The sequence below is a fragment of the Danio rerio genome, chromosome 17 (assembly GCF_052040795.2).
Source record: "Danio rerio strain M-AB ecotype USA chromosome 17, GRCz13ab, whole genome shotgun sequence".
NCBI classification, from domain to species: domain Eukaryota; kingdom Metazoa; phylum Chordata; class Actinopteri; order Cypriniformes; family Danionidae; genus Danio; species Danio rerio.
Window position 1 is genome coordinate 22,440,721 of NC_141037.1, and position 16,773 is coordinate 22,457,493.

The 16,773-nt window shown below is 31.8% G+C and overlaps 3 protein-coding genes across 3 annotated transcripts in view; 2 read left to right on the forward strand and 1 right to left on the reverse strand.

Moving 5' to 3' along the window:
* LOC141378555 (uncharacterized) overlaps positions 1–16,773 on the forward strand; it is an 876,076-nt gene that overhangs the window by 624,664 nt on the left and 234,639 nt on the right. The window lies entirely within an intron of this gene.
* The window catches only part of abhd12 (abhydrolase domain containing 12, lysophospholipase), a 107,182-nt gene that overhangs the window by 25,260 nt on the left and 65,149 nt on the right, over positions 1–16,773 (reverse strand).
* On the forward strand, positions 1,355–2,280 carry LOC147833068 (uncharacterized). Its single transcript, XM_087290355.1, has 3 exons — positions 1,355–1,410; positions 1,492–1,545; positions 1,637–2,280. Exons 1-3 carry the CDS (start codon positions 1,389–1,391, stop codon positions 2,185–2,187), a joined length of 627 nt encoding a protein of 208 aa, XP_087146481.1. The 5' UTR covers positions 1,355–1,388; the 3' UTR covers positions 2,188–2,280.

Consider the following 16,773-nt stretch of genomic DNA (forward strand, 5'->3'; position numbering starts at 1 on the left):
ATATACACACACATATATGTATATAAATATATATACACCCACCCTAAAGTTAAATCTAATTATTAAGTGTGCTGTTTTTGCTCTTATTCTTGCCATCATAAAAATTGTAGAGCAAGTCCTGTTCTGTTGGCATCAAAGTTTGATTTAAAAAAATCTTGAATGGTTATAAAAATCCTAATTATCATCAAAATAATTTATGAAAATAATTAGTTAAAAATATTGAATAAAATTAATGATATGATGTAGTTCCAAAAATCTTTACTCTGTTTTTCCGCCTGACTTTACAATCAGTTTGTAGTGATCTAATGTAAATTATGCTCACTGTGCCTGAGCCCGATTCAGAGCATTCACACTTCACAAACGATCCGTGAATGGGCAATAGTGCGAGATTGCTTTAAGTTACTGTCCTCAATAGGCTGTCATATCAATAGAAAGACACAATAGGTGTTGATTTTGGTCCGGCATCCTATCTGTAAGGAGGTCCAAAAGTAAAATGCATAAATGTACATTAAAGTGGTAAAAGGTAAAAGAAAAGTCTACATATTTGAGGAGAATTTTAACTACTTTCTTTTAAATGCAATCATATAGTGAGGTACTTTCTCTGTTAATCATAGTATTAATGTGCTTGTTTATAAATGTATTTAACAAGAGACGACAACTGAAAAAAATCTAGAATTTTAATTGTGTGCTTCTAGTAGTAAAACAGGATATTGTAAAGAAGTGGTTCTCAAACTTTATTCATTAAGTAGGGTGGTGGCTTAGTAATAAACATGTCTCTCCAAGTACCATCATAACACTACAGTTTTAAAATACAGCAGCGGAGCAGGCTTAATTAAGAAGCAATAGGTCAGTACAGTTTTAAAACAAAGCAGATTAATTCCTATTATTATGAATATTGATTATTATTAGCCACATTAAATCATTATAAATTGTTTGAACATTAACACTGCACTGTGCCTACGGGTAAAAAAATAAGTAGCTGTTCTATTCTGTTCTTAGATGTCTGAATTAATTTGAAATAAAATTTTAAACCTTTTATAATTGCTTGTTTTTATTCTATATGAGAAGCGTGTCAAATCAACAGAAATATCAATGAGTGAAGAATGATATCTCTTTCAGCTCTCCTTTGCTGTCTTTGAGTGACAAACTGACCCACCCACCCCTTCCCTAAACAATAATAATGATAGAAGCAAATGTTTTCAAATATAGACATGCATAAGCATTTTTTTACATAACGCTTTGTTGCACACATACATCCCCCTCAACATGATTCTTAACTCCACCCCCTGGCATTGCTAAGAGGTAGGCCTTAAGACCTTTTAAATTCAAATTGGCATCCCATTGATTCATAATATCGCTATCATCATCCCTTCTTTTGTTACATTCTGATGACAACTATGGATCAACAAGGTAATAACAACATTTAGTACTACATTTTATAATTGTTCATACCATTTTTATGATTCTCTAACTTTCTGTTTTTCTGTACAGACCAAACATTTAGAACATGTACTTTCAACAAAAGAAATTTTCATATACCCCAAGGTAAGCTATACATGACTGCACTAGTAAAAGTACACAATGAAATTTACCTTCTTTTTAAATAAATGAAAAAAAATTTCTTTCTCTCTAATAGGTCTTCTAGTCTGTTTGTTAACAGACTCTATTTGCAGAGGCATTGAAAACTACCTGCCAACAGCAAAATGTTGGGTTCACCCAGGCACTACCCTAGAAAGGTCTGCAAGGCAGCATATCTACCACTTTGGAAAAATACACAAGAACTCCGTTGTAGTGCTCCACATTGGTTCAAATGATATTGCAAGCGGAGCTTCTCCATCACAGATCATACAGCGAATGAAAACACTAATAACATTGATTTCGCAGGCAAATCCACACATTCTGTATTTTGCAATTAGTGCTGTCTTGCCAAGGCCTGTAGATGATTCTACAAAGAAACCAATCGTGAAGCAGGTCAATAGAATGATGCAACGCTGGACTATGCAAACAGAAAACATCATATTTCTCAACACATCAAAACTTTTTCTGGCTCATAGGAAAATACTCCAAGACCTTTACAGATCTGATGGACTTCACCTCAATCAGCATGGAAAGCATAAACTTATTATACACTTTCAGAGGTTCCTCTGGCATTTCTGTCGCTTTTCACCACATGCAAATCATTCTTAAGTATTACATAACTGTGAGACTACATTTGTTTCAACTTCTTTGGCCTGTTGCCTTTGTTTGAAACAATAAAATTATTTTCTTTTTAAGATAAAATTCATGTGATTCTTGCCTCTCTTTTTATTCTCTTCCACATATTTATTAATACTTGTTTTTATAAATCTAATTTTCATTGTATCTTTCTGTTGCATTGTTTTGCTGTCTGTATTCGTATTTTGTGCACTTCAGAAAAAAACAACAACTTTATTTGGTTGTTAATTTTTACACCATGCTCAAGCATATATGTATCATTTTATACTATAGTAAATAAAAATAAGTGCTTTAATACTTTCAAAACTGTACATTATACAACAAATTACACATTTAAATACCTTTTTTAAAGATTACATTTAAAATCTTATATAGAATTTTAAGATGGTTAAAACAGCGCATGGTTTTGTCATCATCAGTATTGTTTTTTTTAGTACAACTTATTTTTAAGTTTAAGCATTTCAATCACTTTTACTTTGTCAGATTTAAGTTCCCGCCACTTTCCCACTGGAGATTAAGCATTGATCAAAGTATTTTACAATAATGGGAACAGTCGGGTGTAAATGTGCTAAGTTCATTAGGTGAAAGAGGCACTGATTTCATCTGTCAGACGTGTGATGCTCTCACCTTGATTAGACTGGGCCTTTACATCTTCCACCCCTGCTGTTTTAAAGCTGAAACACAGTGTAAACGGCCTGAGCTTTTCAGAGATAAAATCTAAGGTCTGATCAAACACACTTTTGTATAGGAGAATAACACTCATTCCCACACCTCTCTGGGAATGCACAAATCAAAATTTAGTTTCAATCAAACAATGTCTTTGTGATTTTTCCATTCACATTGTGAATCCTGAATTACCCAAATTCTTATTTTGTATAGTTTTAATGTCAAGGTATTTGCATTTGGACATAAGATAAGTATTTATTTTCAAGAGTAGTTAAACTAACATTAATAAAGTTTGTAAATAAAAAATCGGTTATTGTTTATTCATATGAGTTAATTCATTCGTGAATTTAAGCAACTGTTTGGTAAACTGTTGCTGTAACGTGTACAAAAGGAATGTACACCTGATCTTTTGGACATTTGATAAATGTTTTGGCCATTTTTTAAGTTGATAAATAAAATTATGACTTTACTTGTTTGTCCATTGTAATAATAAAAACAGTATATTTTTCAATTTGCGAGCTTTCATATATCAGTTTAAATAGCTTATTTCTAAAAACAAAAAATGATAGGCTATATACATACATATATATACATATATATATATATATATATATATATATATATATATATATATATATATATATATATATACATATATATATATATATATATATATATATATATATATATATATATATACATACATACATACATATATATATATATATATATATATATATATATATATATATATATATATATATATATATATATATATATATATATATATATATATATATATATATATATAAAGTTTAAGTCAGAATTATTATCCCTGCTGTATTATTAGCCCCCCTTTTTATTTTTCCCCCAATTTCCGTTTAACAGAGAAAATGATTATTTAACACATTACTAATCATAATAGTTTTAATAACTAATTTCTAATAACTGATTTATTTTATCTTTGTCATGATACCAGTAAATAATATTAGACTAGATATTTTTCATTGGCTTTCAGTAGTAGCTTTCTTGTGGGCGGGAATGGCCTTATGGGCTGACCTGTAAAAGAGAGGTGTGCCTATTGAGTTTTAAATTGAATTGTAAAGAAAAAAGTGTTACATTGTTTCACGAGCACTAAACTGGAGCTTAAGCAAACACACAGGTAAGAATTTTGTTTTATATAAGTGAATGTGGGCAGAATGTACTTTATTTTATATTTTGTTTCATGAGACCTACATTTCAGTAAAATAAGTGTCACATTTCTAGCCTATCTTGATGCTTTAGATTAGTTTAATCTTGTATTTTTGATTATATTTAAATCAAGACTTGTGAGTGGTTAGTTGTGGGATAAACATTTTGTTGTGCTGATTTTTGTTAGCATCATTTTGTTGTGAGAGGCTGTTTGAACAAAAAAAAAAGTTTATTATGATAGAACTGTTATACAAAGCTTTATCTGTTTTTAAAACATTTTGTTTTAGATCAGTTGTTCCCATTTTTGTCCTCAGTTGGCTGTAAGACAAAAATTTTTTAGCCTATAGTTAAGCTGTAAATAGTGCTTGAGGTAGAATATGAGTATTTTGCAAAATAACTAGACAAATATTATGTATACTGTCATCATGTTAAAGACAAAATAAATCAATGATTATGATATAGTTATAACAAATGTTATGTTTTAAAATATAAAAAAAGTTAAAGTAGCAGTTCACCAAAAATTAAAATGGTCTTACTATTTACTTTTACATTAAAACTAAATAGTATAAGATTTTTTTCAGTTGAACACTGAATAATTATAAAGAAAGTTGTAAAAGGTAAAAAGACTAAATCTGTTGCATTATATTAAATTATATTTAATATGACATTCTTTTTGTTTGTGTTGAAGTTTGTTAATTGTCTATAATTTTGCTGTAAAAAATGTTAATATTTTATGGAAAAAGTTTGTTTTTGAGTAATGTAGCTACTGATATACAGATTGTTGTGGAGTAGCTTATAATGTATGTATTGTATGATTGGTCAGATGGACTGACAATGTGTGAATAGTGTATTTTTTGGATTTTAAATATGCTGGTTAAAAGGCTTGACCACTGGATTTTATACAAATTAATTATAGACTGAGATAAAATTTTAATGCAAAGTACCAAAGTAGTTTCAGCAAATGCAGAGGTGGTAGATCCTTTTTGTGCTTTTATGTCATTGTAGTCTGTGCAATACATTTTACATTTAAGAAGTTTTGAGTTTTTGAAATTTGCAAGGCTGTGAGGGGTCAGTGTAAACTGTTGAATGAAAGACTTTGTGATGTGATGTGATTTTTCCTGTTTGATATTATGCATTGAATGTGACTGCTTGAATGAAGAATAATGCTTGTCAGTCAATGAGCAATTGTTGTTTTTATTTTAAACTCTCATTATTGAACTTTTAAAGTTTTTGAATAAACAGGTTTGCTAAATTAAAACAGTTAAGTTGGTAATTAAAGGCTGCATATTGTTCTTTTTCTATTGTTTTTATTGTAATTTGTTAATTGAATTAAATATATTTGTTGGAGTGACAATGTGTTTGTCTGATAACAATTATTTCATAGTTATTTAAACAGTAAATAATATGAATAAAATGCAAAATAATAAAACAGGGGGCATTGTAATTTCAATGGGAATGAAGAATATGAAACTGTTGTTCAAGTTTTCTGTTGTATGCATGTTTGTTTGCACACTACGATTAAAGTGAACATTGTTATTTTGTGTTTTTTTTCAAGGATCATTTAACGAACAAGGCAATTACTTTAAGACTCTCTGAGAATTTCAGAGCAAAACAAAACAATTTTGTGGGAATCAAAGTAAGTATGTAATTGTTATTTAATACCTCGTCACCTTAGAATTATAAGGTTCTATCTGACATTTTTGTCAAAATTGAGTTATTGACATTTTCTTATTAAATGACAACTTATTTACATTATGGAATGTTTTTTATAAGTTTTTACTTTTTAAGACTTTTTGTAAAAAAAAAAAACAATTGTTACATACATACTGTTTGCTATGGAACGCAAAAATTTTGAAGCTCAATATTTTAAAATTACTGATAGAACCTTACAATTCCAAGGTGACAAAAAATTACAGTTATTCAAGTTATTTTCAGTTAAAATTTATTTGATTGTTTGTTTTTCTCAGTAATATATTACAGATTTTGTATATGTTCATGTCTGTCTAAAACATTTATTAGAATTTTAAAAAGTAAATAAATTTAATAAAAGAAAAGTAATTGCAAATTATAAAAACAACAAGTAATATTTTAGGGCAACTACCTGACAATCATGAGCTTTGCTGTAATTGTGTTTTCATGTTTTTTGTATACACTATGACACTAATGAACTATATATATATATATTTTTTTTCTATTTACAGTTCTTCACATAATTAAACAATCGAGGCACCTACATATTGCAAGGCCCTCTGAGAATTTCAGCAAAGAATTTTGGTGGGAAGCAAAGTAAGTTGTTATTTGTTGATAACATTGAAAATTAAATGCAGTAACACTTTATTATAATTAAAAACTATGAATCATTTGTTAAGCATTAGCAAATTGTTAATTCATTATTTGTTAAGCATTAACTTAACATTATTAGATATTTGAAAGCAGTACTACAAATATTCTTGATTATAAATATGTATAACATGTATATTGTGCTTAATGACTATTTTCATAGGTTGGTTATTTAAGTTTTCATTAAACACACAAATTAAGTATTTCATTATTTACAAACTAGTTATTTAAGAATAGTTGGTGGTTTTTAAAGATAATTAAAAACTATTCAAATTAAAATTTATATTTTTATTATGCAGGGATATAGTATTAGTTACAGCAACAATATAATATTCATTCATTTTCTTTTCGGGTTAGTCCCTTTATTAATTTGGGATCGCCACTGTGTAATGAAACGACAACTAAATCAGCATATGCTTTACACAGCAAATGCTCTTGCAGCTGCAACCCATTACTGGGAAAAACAATATAATATTTTAACAATATATTATGATACAACATTTCAGTTTTATTTTAAGATTTATTATTCATTTGATACATTTTCATTAGTGTATTTTGAAATGAATAGAAACAAATAAAGTTGTTTATTTAATTTTTTCCTGTTTAGAATATAACTGAACCTTTAATTGTCATTTATAATAAATTTATAAAGCATACATAGTCCTCACTTTAGATTAGATCACAAAACTGGATGAAGTTGATCTAAAAAAGCATTTATTAACATGCAAAGTAACTTTTAATATATGGCTGAATAATAAGATATAATAATGTTTATTTGAATATTTTATTAATTATTTACGTAAGCATTTTCAATGATGTTGAAAACACCAAGTACGCTTTAATAACTAGTTTGTATATAATGCAATATTTAATTCAGTTTTTAAAAAAATCATTAACAAAAGTATGAAAACACAGTCAAGCACTTATACATGCACTTTTAAATTAGAAATACAACTGTATTTTAAAACCTGTTACTAACTACTGTTGCTTTTTTCCTTTCAGGATGCCGAGAAAAAAGGGTTTTCGCATGCGGCGCACACCAAAAAGCATCAAAAGTAAGAGCGATGCTAAAGTTTGTGTATGTTCAGAAACACTGCAGCGGCCTGTTGTTGTTGGTAGTGATGTAAGAGATGCACCGTTGAGTTGTGATGTGAATTCATTGACTGGATATTGTGCTGTGGCTGCAATCAAACATGTGATTGCTCCTGTGTGTACTTGGGTACAAACAGATGTTGATGACATTTGTGTGGAAGGAAGTAAGTTAGCCACATATGTAGCTGAGACAAGTCAGAAAACAGACTGTAGAGAGAAAGAGTTGTGCACTTTGATAGAACAGCACAATGTGTTTGGCAGAAAGTGGAAATTAGAAATTGGTTTGCCAGAGTACAGAGGTTTTGAAATGTTAGAAGAGGAGGCTGTAATGTATGAAAAGCTGCAAGAATATTTGTTGAGGGATGGAATGTGTTTCCTAAACCTTAATAGTGCAATAAGCGTCATTATTCATCACAACAATTATTTTGTGATGGCTGATTTTGGCATACGAGATATGTTTGGATTGGCATCTAATATTGGCACGCCTGTGGTTGTTTTCAACACATGCCTTAATGATCTGATGGTTCATATCAGAAATCTTAGAAGCTCTTTAGATGCACAGTGGTATGCTGTTAGTAGCATTTCTGTAAAAGCAGCCCAAGATGATCATGATCAACAGACAAGCAGTTCTGTCAGATGCGAAGGTGTCAGTGCTGGATGTAAAGATGCAACTGGGTGTGAGGATGCCACTTCTGTCAGCACTGAAAACAGTTTAAGAGGATCATTTCACCAGGGCAATGAGCGGTTTAAATACAGAGGAGTCCAGTGTATGGCAATAGCTTTAGTAAGCCTAGCAAAGCATACAGTGGATAGTGTCTTCTCATGGCAGAGCAAAGACCTTGACAAAGTTGTAGTGTTAGGAGATGAGTTGTACACCGGATTGCGAGAGACCAATAGGATTAGCCACTCATCAAATCTGTTGTGTGTCCCTGATTTGCCAAAGGAGTCTAATATTGATGGAGAAAGTTTTTTGTTTGAATATGGTAATTTTGTCAGTGGTGATGTAGATGTTGTTGATGGTGAATTTATTGAGAGTGGTGCTTACAGCAGTCTTTCAAGTGGATTGGAAAACATGTTTTCACAGTATGACAGGTGTCTTCTGACATTGTGTAGCAGTACATGTGCAATCATTTCTCACAATGGACAGTATGCACTGGTTGATTCTCATGCACGAAGTGCTCTTGGTATGGTTGATGGAAATGGAAAAAGTGTTGTTTTATACTTTTCCACTCTTAAAGATTTGTTCAGTCACATTTGCCTTTTATCTAAAGGGCTCAGTGAGAAGCAAAAACTTTTTGAAATAGCTGGTGTTCATGTCACCGTTCGAAAAATGGCAGAGAGTTGTAAAGGCTCTGACGAAACATTTGAAATGGAGTTTGATGAGGATTCTGGAAGAGATCTAGTAGTGAACAATGATGCAAGAACCAAGCGTAACATTTCAGCAAGCAATAGGTCTTCAAAGAAAGTAAAACGATTTGATGTTCGAGAAGTTAATTCAGATGTTGAATTTGTTCGTGATATAAAAAAGAACAATATGATGTTCAATCCTATTTGTCAACATGTTTGTCAAACTTTGTGTAGCCGTTTAAAGGTGGATTGTGAAAAAGTAAATGTTCCAGTATTTTCCCATGTTGGCTTATTAGGAGTTCCATGCAAAAATGAGAGTATTGTGGCTGATGGGAACTGTTTCTTTAGAGCTATTTCCCAAGCGGTTATTGGTACACAAAAGTATCACAGAAAAATTCGGCTTGCTGTTGTGATGCATTTGGAAAAGAATTGTGAAAAATATAGAAATATTTTACGAAGAGAATATTCATCTGTGTCAGAGTATATTAACAGGTCCAAAATGAGATTTGTTAATAGCTGGGCTACGGAAGTTGAAATACAAGCAACAGCAGATTATTTAGGAATTGATGTATTTACATTTTATGATGGTCACTGGTTGAAATACAGTTGCAGTGGTAAGCTTATTTCAAAACATAGCATTTATTTAGAAAACTGTAATGAAAACCACTATGAGACTGTAGTTTGTGTTAATGAGCCTGAATTACAAAGTTGTTATGGATACTGCAAAATCAGTACATGTTTCACTGATGGATACAGTGTTAGAGCAAAGATTACAGACAAAAATAATGTTCTCACTTTAAAAAACAAGAAAGAGCTTATAGATAGGGAAACACTGTTCATGACCGGACAACAATCGCATCGCATGTCAAAAGCAATGCACAATAACATATGTTGTGAACTGGGAATGGTGGAAGATTCTGATGGTGAAATTTTGGAAAATTCAGGTCCGATGACATTTAATCCTCTGTCTACAGAAGCTGCACAAACATTATGTGACAAATTACATTTGAATTTTGAAAAAGAAAATATACAAGTACCAACTGTTTATAGATCTTTAGGTGTTGTTTGTAAGACAGATAAAGTTGTAAAGGATGGTAATAGTTTTTTCAGAGCAGTATCTAGATTGGTTAGCGGTTCTGAAAAGAGCCATCGGAAGATAAGACTTGCTGTTGTCAATTATATGGAAAATCAAAGCAAAGAGCACATTAACTTAGTAGGAAAAGAATTCGCTTCAATATCAGAATATATTTCAAAGTCACACATGCAATATGTTGGATATTGTGCTTCAGACATAGAATTTCAATGTACAGCAAATGCTTTAGGTGTGAATTTGTTTATAAATGATGGAGGAATATGGGTAGAGTACAGTTGCACGAGTATAATGCTGGGAAATTATGGAATTTATTTAAAACACTGTGAGAATAATCATTTTGAGCCTGTAATTTGTGTCAAGCATGCTGACAAAAATGTTTGTTTTGATTTATGCAAAGTTGGTAATTTGCTTGAGACACAGTATACGAGTAGGAATTCATCAAAAACCCAAACAGGGATTGTGATTTCAAATAACAAATATTGTATTTCTAAGTATTCTAAAAAGAAATTGTCCTTGCAAGATAATTTAAAATATCAGGAAAATGTGTTGTATAGGGAAAAGAAAAAGGTAATAAACAAAAGTAGGTATCAAACAAATGTCTTGTATAAAGAAAAGAAAAAAAGTGATTGTAAAACAAAATATCAAGAAAACATGTTGCATAGGGAAAAGAAAAAGACTGTTAGTAAACGGAAATATAATGGAGACGTGTTGCATAGGGAAAAGAAAAAGAATGTTAGTAAACAGAAATATGATGGAGACGTGTTGCATAGGGAAAAGAAAAAGAATGCTAGTAAACAGAAATATGATGGAGACGTGTTGCATAGGGAAAAGAAAAAGACTGTTAGTAAACGGAAATATGATGGAGACGTGTTGCATAGGGAAAAGAAAAAGACTGTTAGTAAACGGAAATATGATGGAGACGTGTTGCATAGGGAAAAGAAAAAGACTGTTAGTAAATGGAAATATGATGGAGACGTGTTGCATAGGGAAAAGAAAAAGAATGCTAGTAAACAGAAATATGATGGAGACGTGTTGCATAGGGAAAAAATTAAGAAGAAGAGCATAAGAAAATATCGAGACAACATATTACACAGGAAAAAAGTCAAAGAAATTAGTATAAGGAAATATAAATTAAATCAGCTGCACAGACAGAATGTAAAATCTATCAGTAAAAGAAAGTATCGTGAAAATACTGAGCACAAACAACATGTTAAAGCAAGTATAAAACTAAAAAGGCAACAAATCAAAGGAAAAGCAGAAGAATTTGACTTTGTTATGCAGCGTTTTTTGGATTTAATAAAAGATGGGCCAGATTTTGTGTGTTGTGTTTGCCAACGATTGTTGTTTCGACATCAGGTTTTGCATTGTAATCGGGAATATTATAACAAGAAAGCAATAGGTCCAATTTATGATAAATGCATAAGTGAAGAATATTTACACAAATGTGATAATACCTGTGTAAAGCCCTGTCAGTGGCTGGATTCACCTAGAGGCAAGCTGTGGATTTGTTATACATGCCATTATAAGATTAACAAAGGTGAAATTCCACCTGAATGTACAACGAACAAGTTGAAAGTTCATCCTGTTCCAGAAGAATTGTCATGTTTGAATAGTTTAGAACAACATTTGATTGCGTTACATATACCGTTTATGAAAATGCTAGCATTACCAAAAGGAGGACAAAATGGTGTTCATGGTCCAGTAACCTGTGTTCCTGCAAATATTGTGCAAACTTCTAACTTACTGCCCCTTTCTAGTATGGAAGGATCTTTGTTGCCAGTTAAATTAAAACGTAAGTTAACTTATAAAGGTCATTATAAATATCAGTTTGTTGACACTATGCACATAAGACAAGCATTAAAATGTTTAAAACAGATAAATGTGCATTATAAAGATGTAGAATTTAATGAAGTTTGGCTGAATGAGTTTTGTAGGGAACAAGAGGATGATGTTATAGTTAATGAGAGTGATACACATGCTAAAAGTGGTGAAGCATCTCAAGATAATGGAGAAGATGAGCTCTTGCATGACAGACAACAACATTGCATGTTTCAGGACACATGTCTTATGCCTGTTGACATTGGTCAAGAAGCATTAGATCAGTATTTTGATGATATAGTGAATCTGGCGCCAGCAGAAGGGAATAATCCTGTTAAATTACTGTCTGATTTTGCAAATGAAGCCAAATGCTTCCCAGTATTATTTCCACTTGGATGTAATACATACCGTGAAAGTCGAGACAAACGTTTGACGTTGTCCAGGTACTTTAACAACCGAATTTTGCATGCTGATGGTCGGTTTGCACAAAATGTTGAATATATATTTTTTGCCCAGTACATGTCTGAGGTCGAACAGGTAGTGTCAAATGTATCAATTGCATTGCGTAAGGGAATGAGCGGTTGTACGTCTAAAAAAGTTAATGAAGATTTATTAAACAATGAGGAATCTTTAAAGAAACTCTTAGAATTTGATGATGGGTTTCGTTTCCTGAAACCTATTCGAGGTACCCCAGCTTTTTGGCAGACAGCACAACGTGACCTTTTGGCTTGTGTTCGTCAGCTTGGTATCCCGACTTGGTTTTGTTCATTTTCTTCTGCTGATATGCGGTGGAACAATCTTCTTTATAGTATTTTGAAACAGGAAGGTAGAACACAGACCCTTGAAGAATTACAATGGGCAGATAGATGTGAGCTGTTGCGCCGCAATCCTGTCACTGCAGCAAGAATGTTTGATTTTCGGTGGCATTGTTTTTTAAGGGAAGTACTTATGTCTGCATCCCATCCAATAGGTAAAATTAAGGATTATTTTTACAGAGTTGAATTTCAGCAGCGTGGTTCACCCCATGTCCATTGCCTATTTTGGATTGAGAATGCCCCAGTGATTGATAAAAATACAGATGAAGAGGTAATTCAATTTATAGATGAATATGTAACTTGTGAATTACCATCACAGGATGATACATTGTTAGATACAGTAAAAACTGTGCAACATCATTCAAAACGACATTCCAAAACTTGCCGAAAGAAAAATACTATTTGTCGTTTTAATTTTCCTAGGCCAGCATCTACACGAACATTTATATGTCGAGGTAAAAGTGATACAAAGAAAAAGTGTAAATGTAAGGTAGATAAGAAGGTAGATAATTTAACAAAAAAATGTGCATGTGCAAATGAAGGTCCAGTGGAGTTTAAAATGAAGCGAGAACAGGCAGGTGACATTTTATTAGCCATCAAGAAGGCTCTTTCAGATGAGAATTGCAACTTTAACAGTGTGGAACATTTATTTAAACATCTCAGAATAAATCAAGCCACTTTTGAGCGTGCATACAAAACTTTTAGTCGTAATACACAAGTTGTGTTGAAAAGACAAGTTAATGAGGCATGGGTCAATCAATATAGTAAGCCGCTGTTAAAATGCTGGAATGCGAATTTAGACATACAGTATGTTGTAGATGCATATGCTTGTGTTGTTTATATAATTTCCTACATATCAAAGTCAGAAAGGGAGATAGGATTGTTGTTGAGTAATGCCCAAAGGGAAGCACGTAAAGATGGAAATGTTAGTGCAAAAGAGGCACTGAAAAATTTAGGCAGTGCTTATTTACATAACAGAGATGTGTGTGCTCAAGAATCAGTATATAGGTTAACAAACATGCATCTGAAGGAGTGTTCCAGGAAAGTTGTGTTTGTTCCAACAGGCGATAATATCATTAAAATGAGCCTTCCTTTAAATGTGTTAAGAAATAAAGCAAAATCAAATAGCCTAACAACAAATGACATGTGGATGACAAGCATAGTAGATCGCTATAAGAATAGACCAGATGATTTAAATCAGTGGTTCTCAAACTGTGGTACGCGTACCACTAGTGGTACGCGGGCTTCCTCCTAGTGGTACGCGGAGGAATCGCTGAATAATGAAAGAAACAATTAACACTTTTAATACTTTAATGCGTAATATAACATTGATGTGATCAGCATTGGCTGTTTTGTGAAGCGTACGATCACAACGCTGTGCTTAGAGTGTTTATTTTAGTGCATTGTGTCATAAGCTGCTGAAAATCAGTTTCCGAAGTTTAAGAATTGATTCTGAAGCATGATTTGACTGACATGAAAAGTGGCCAATCACAGTCGACCTTGTCTAGTTGCGTGAAACGTAAGGGCGGGACAAAGGCTTTCTGTGTTGCAGAGACAGAAAAAACAACTTAAAAACAAATGTTTTGTTGGAATAATGCTTCTCAGATGTTTTCACTACAGAGATGTCTAGCAGAGTAATTAAACCGCGGACATATTTCCTGCCTATTTGATGATCTTCATACACGTTTCGCTCTCCGACAGCCAGTCGACTCGCCTCTGACCTGTCACTCCTCTAAATACATTCTGAATGGCGGCGCGGGAATGAAGGTATTGCGCAATTACTCATTTCTGCAAATGCGGCGAGTGCTTTATTTTAACACGAGAGCGCATTCATGTACGCAAATCGCTAAAACAGATATGCGAGCTTTTAAATATGCTTTTTTCAAATGAACTGCAAGTCCTCTCATGATCGCCTGTGTGCTCAGATTGAATACAATCGCGATCTTTCCACTATTAAAGTAGACATTATTTATCTTTGCCCCTTAACTAAATTTAGTCAAAAGTATTCAAAGTTATAAAATATTTAGAAATAGATTGATACATGATCGATGACAATGCTAATGGTCTTCTTATTTGGCTGTGTTGTGAAGTGAAACTTACTTTTAGCAAAGGTGGAACATTTTTTATTTCTTTACGACAAAATAATTATGCTGGAAATGTTTCTGGATGAGGTATTTGTGTGATTTATACATTTAGCTGTATTCTGATCTGTCCTAAAGCATTACAGGTCAAAGCAATCCATTGTTAGCCTACTTATTGTTTATTTATCACAATTTACAATAAGACTCTTAAAGCACTGCTTTGATAAATGTAGTGTCGTCATATTTTAAATACCTCAAGTAAAATGAAGTAATTTGTTTTATTTTTTTACTGACAGTGTACTTGTATTTTTTTACGTTTCTATTTTAGATTAAGATTAAGTGTAAAATAAAATCTACATGTGATGTACAGCTATTTAAGAAACAAATTTGCCATATTGTAAAGAAAATAGTGTAAAATATGTAAATAAAAGGCTAAATTGAAATCTTTTTACCATATACTTTAATTTAACCTTTCAAAGCTTAAAAATATATATTTTTAAAAATGGGCAAAAAGTGTCTCTGTGGCCTTAAAGATTATTTGGTAGTTTTACCAGTGCTATTGAAAAAGATTAATTGTCATGAAAGGAAAAATTGACTATACTTCCTTTGTTAGTGCAAATTATACATGTAGCTTTGGGATGTAAGCAATCAAACCATTAAATCAGGTTTACACTAAAAAAAGTGATTTCATAATGAAAATCAGATTTTTTTTCAAAAGTAACCAACTAGTACTTTTTAAAAGAGTAATTTGTACTTTTACCTAATATTAGTATTATTTACTAAAAATTTTTTTATTTTAGCAGTGTAATAGTAGTTTTACTTGAGTACAAAAAAGATTTCACAAGCACTTAGTGCAGGTTTATTATATTATTAATATATGATTAATAAATATTATTATTAATGGTTTTTATTTGTATCTATTCCTATGCAATGTTTTATGGGTTGCTGAGAATACATTTCAGGTCCTCAATACATAGCATGTCAGTCTTGAAAAAAAAATAGGTGCTGGAATTGATTTTCATTAGGCTGTGCCTGTATGAACCCTGTCATGTACATTTAACATTTATTTCAAGATTAGTCTGAAAGTGTAGGAATATGACATATAGCCTATATTTATAAGGTCCAAGCAGCATTTCCAGCTTTTGATGAATAGGCTACTATGAATACTTTAGATTTAAGTACAGCAGTTTTCTTTTTACTTTTTAAGAACAGTGCCATTTTTTTATGAACTTTTAAAAGCACATTTCAACTAAAACTTTTTTTTTATCTGCAAGCACAGTTAATGTTCAGACTATTTCAAATGTTTAAAGTGACTGACAATAATACATATTCTTACTAATAGGAAGTAATCTGCATCGTTTTAAAACTGTGCACACCTGTAGCTGCTTAATTAGGCTTACGACGCTATTTTTTAATACTGGTTAAAAAATAGCGTCGTAAGGTGGTACTTGGAGAGACGATTTTTTTTCTAAGGTGGTACTTGGTGAAAAAAGTTTGAGAACCACTGATTTAAATGATATATGTATGGCAACATTTGCATCAGAATATCGCATTTTAAGTAAAAATGAAAAATCCCAAAGTCCACTTAAATTGAAGAATGGTTGTGGTTTTATCACTAAAAGAACACGAACACAGCCTGCGGTGGTTCGTTATGTGCGTTTTTCTGAGGAAAAAAATCCAGAAGCATTTTTTCAAAGTATTCTGCAGTTGTTTTTGCCATACCGTGTAGATTTGCAGCTAAAGCCACCAAACTGTAATACATTTGAAGAGTTTTACAGAAATGGTCATGTGACATTTAATGATGGCACAAGTCATTCAGTCAAGTCAGTTGTAGATTTAAATAGAAAAAACTTTGAAATGGAGGCAGATGAATTGGACAATGTAGAAGTTGTAATTAATAGTACTGGTGTAATAGAAGATGGCTGGTGTGAGTTGTGCCCAGAGCAAGAGTTAGAGCGTTTACTTTGCATTGATGAAATGAAAGACAAATTACAGCAAGTGGAAGAACATGAGGAACATATTCCAGATTTAGCATCAGAAGCTAATCAGAAGGTTGCACATTTGGAAAAGAAAAATAACATAATGTGTAGAAGAGATGGCTTGGCCCTAATAAGAT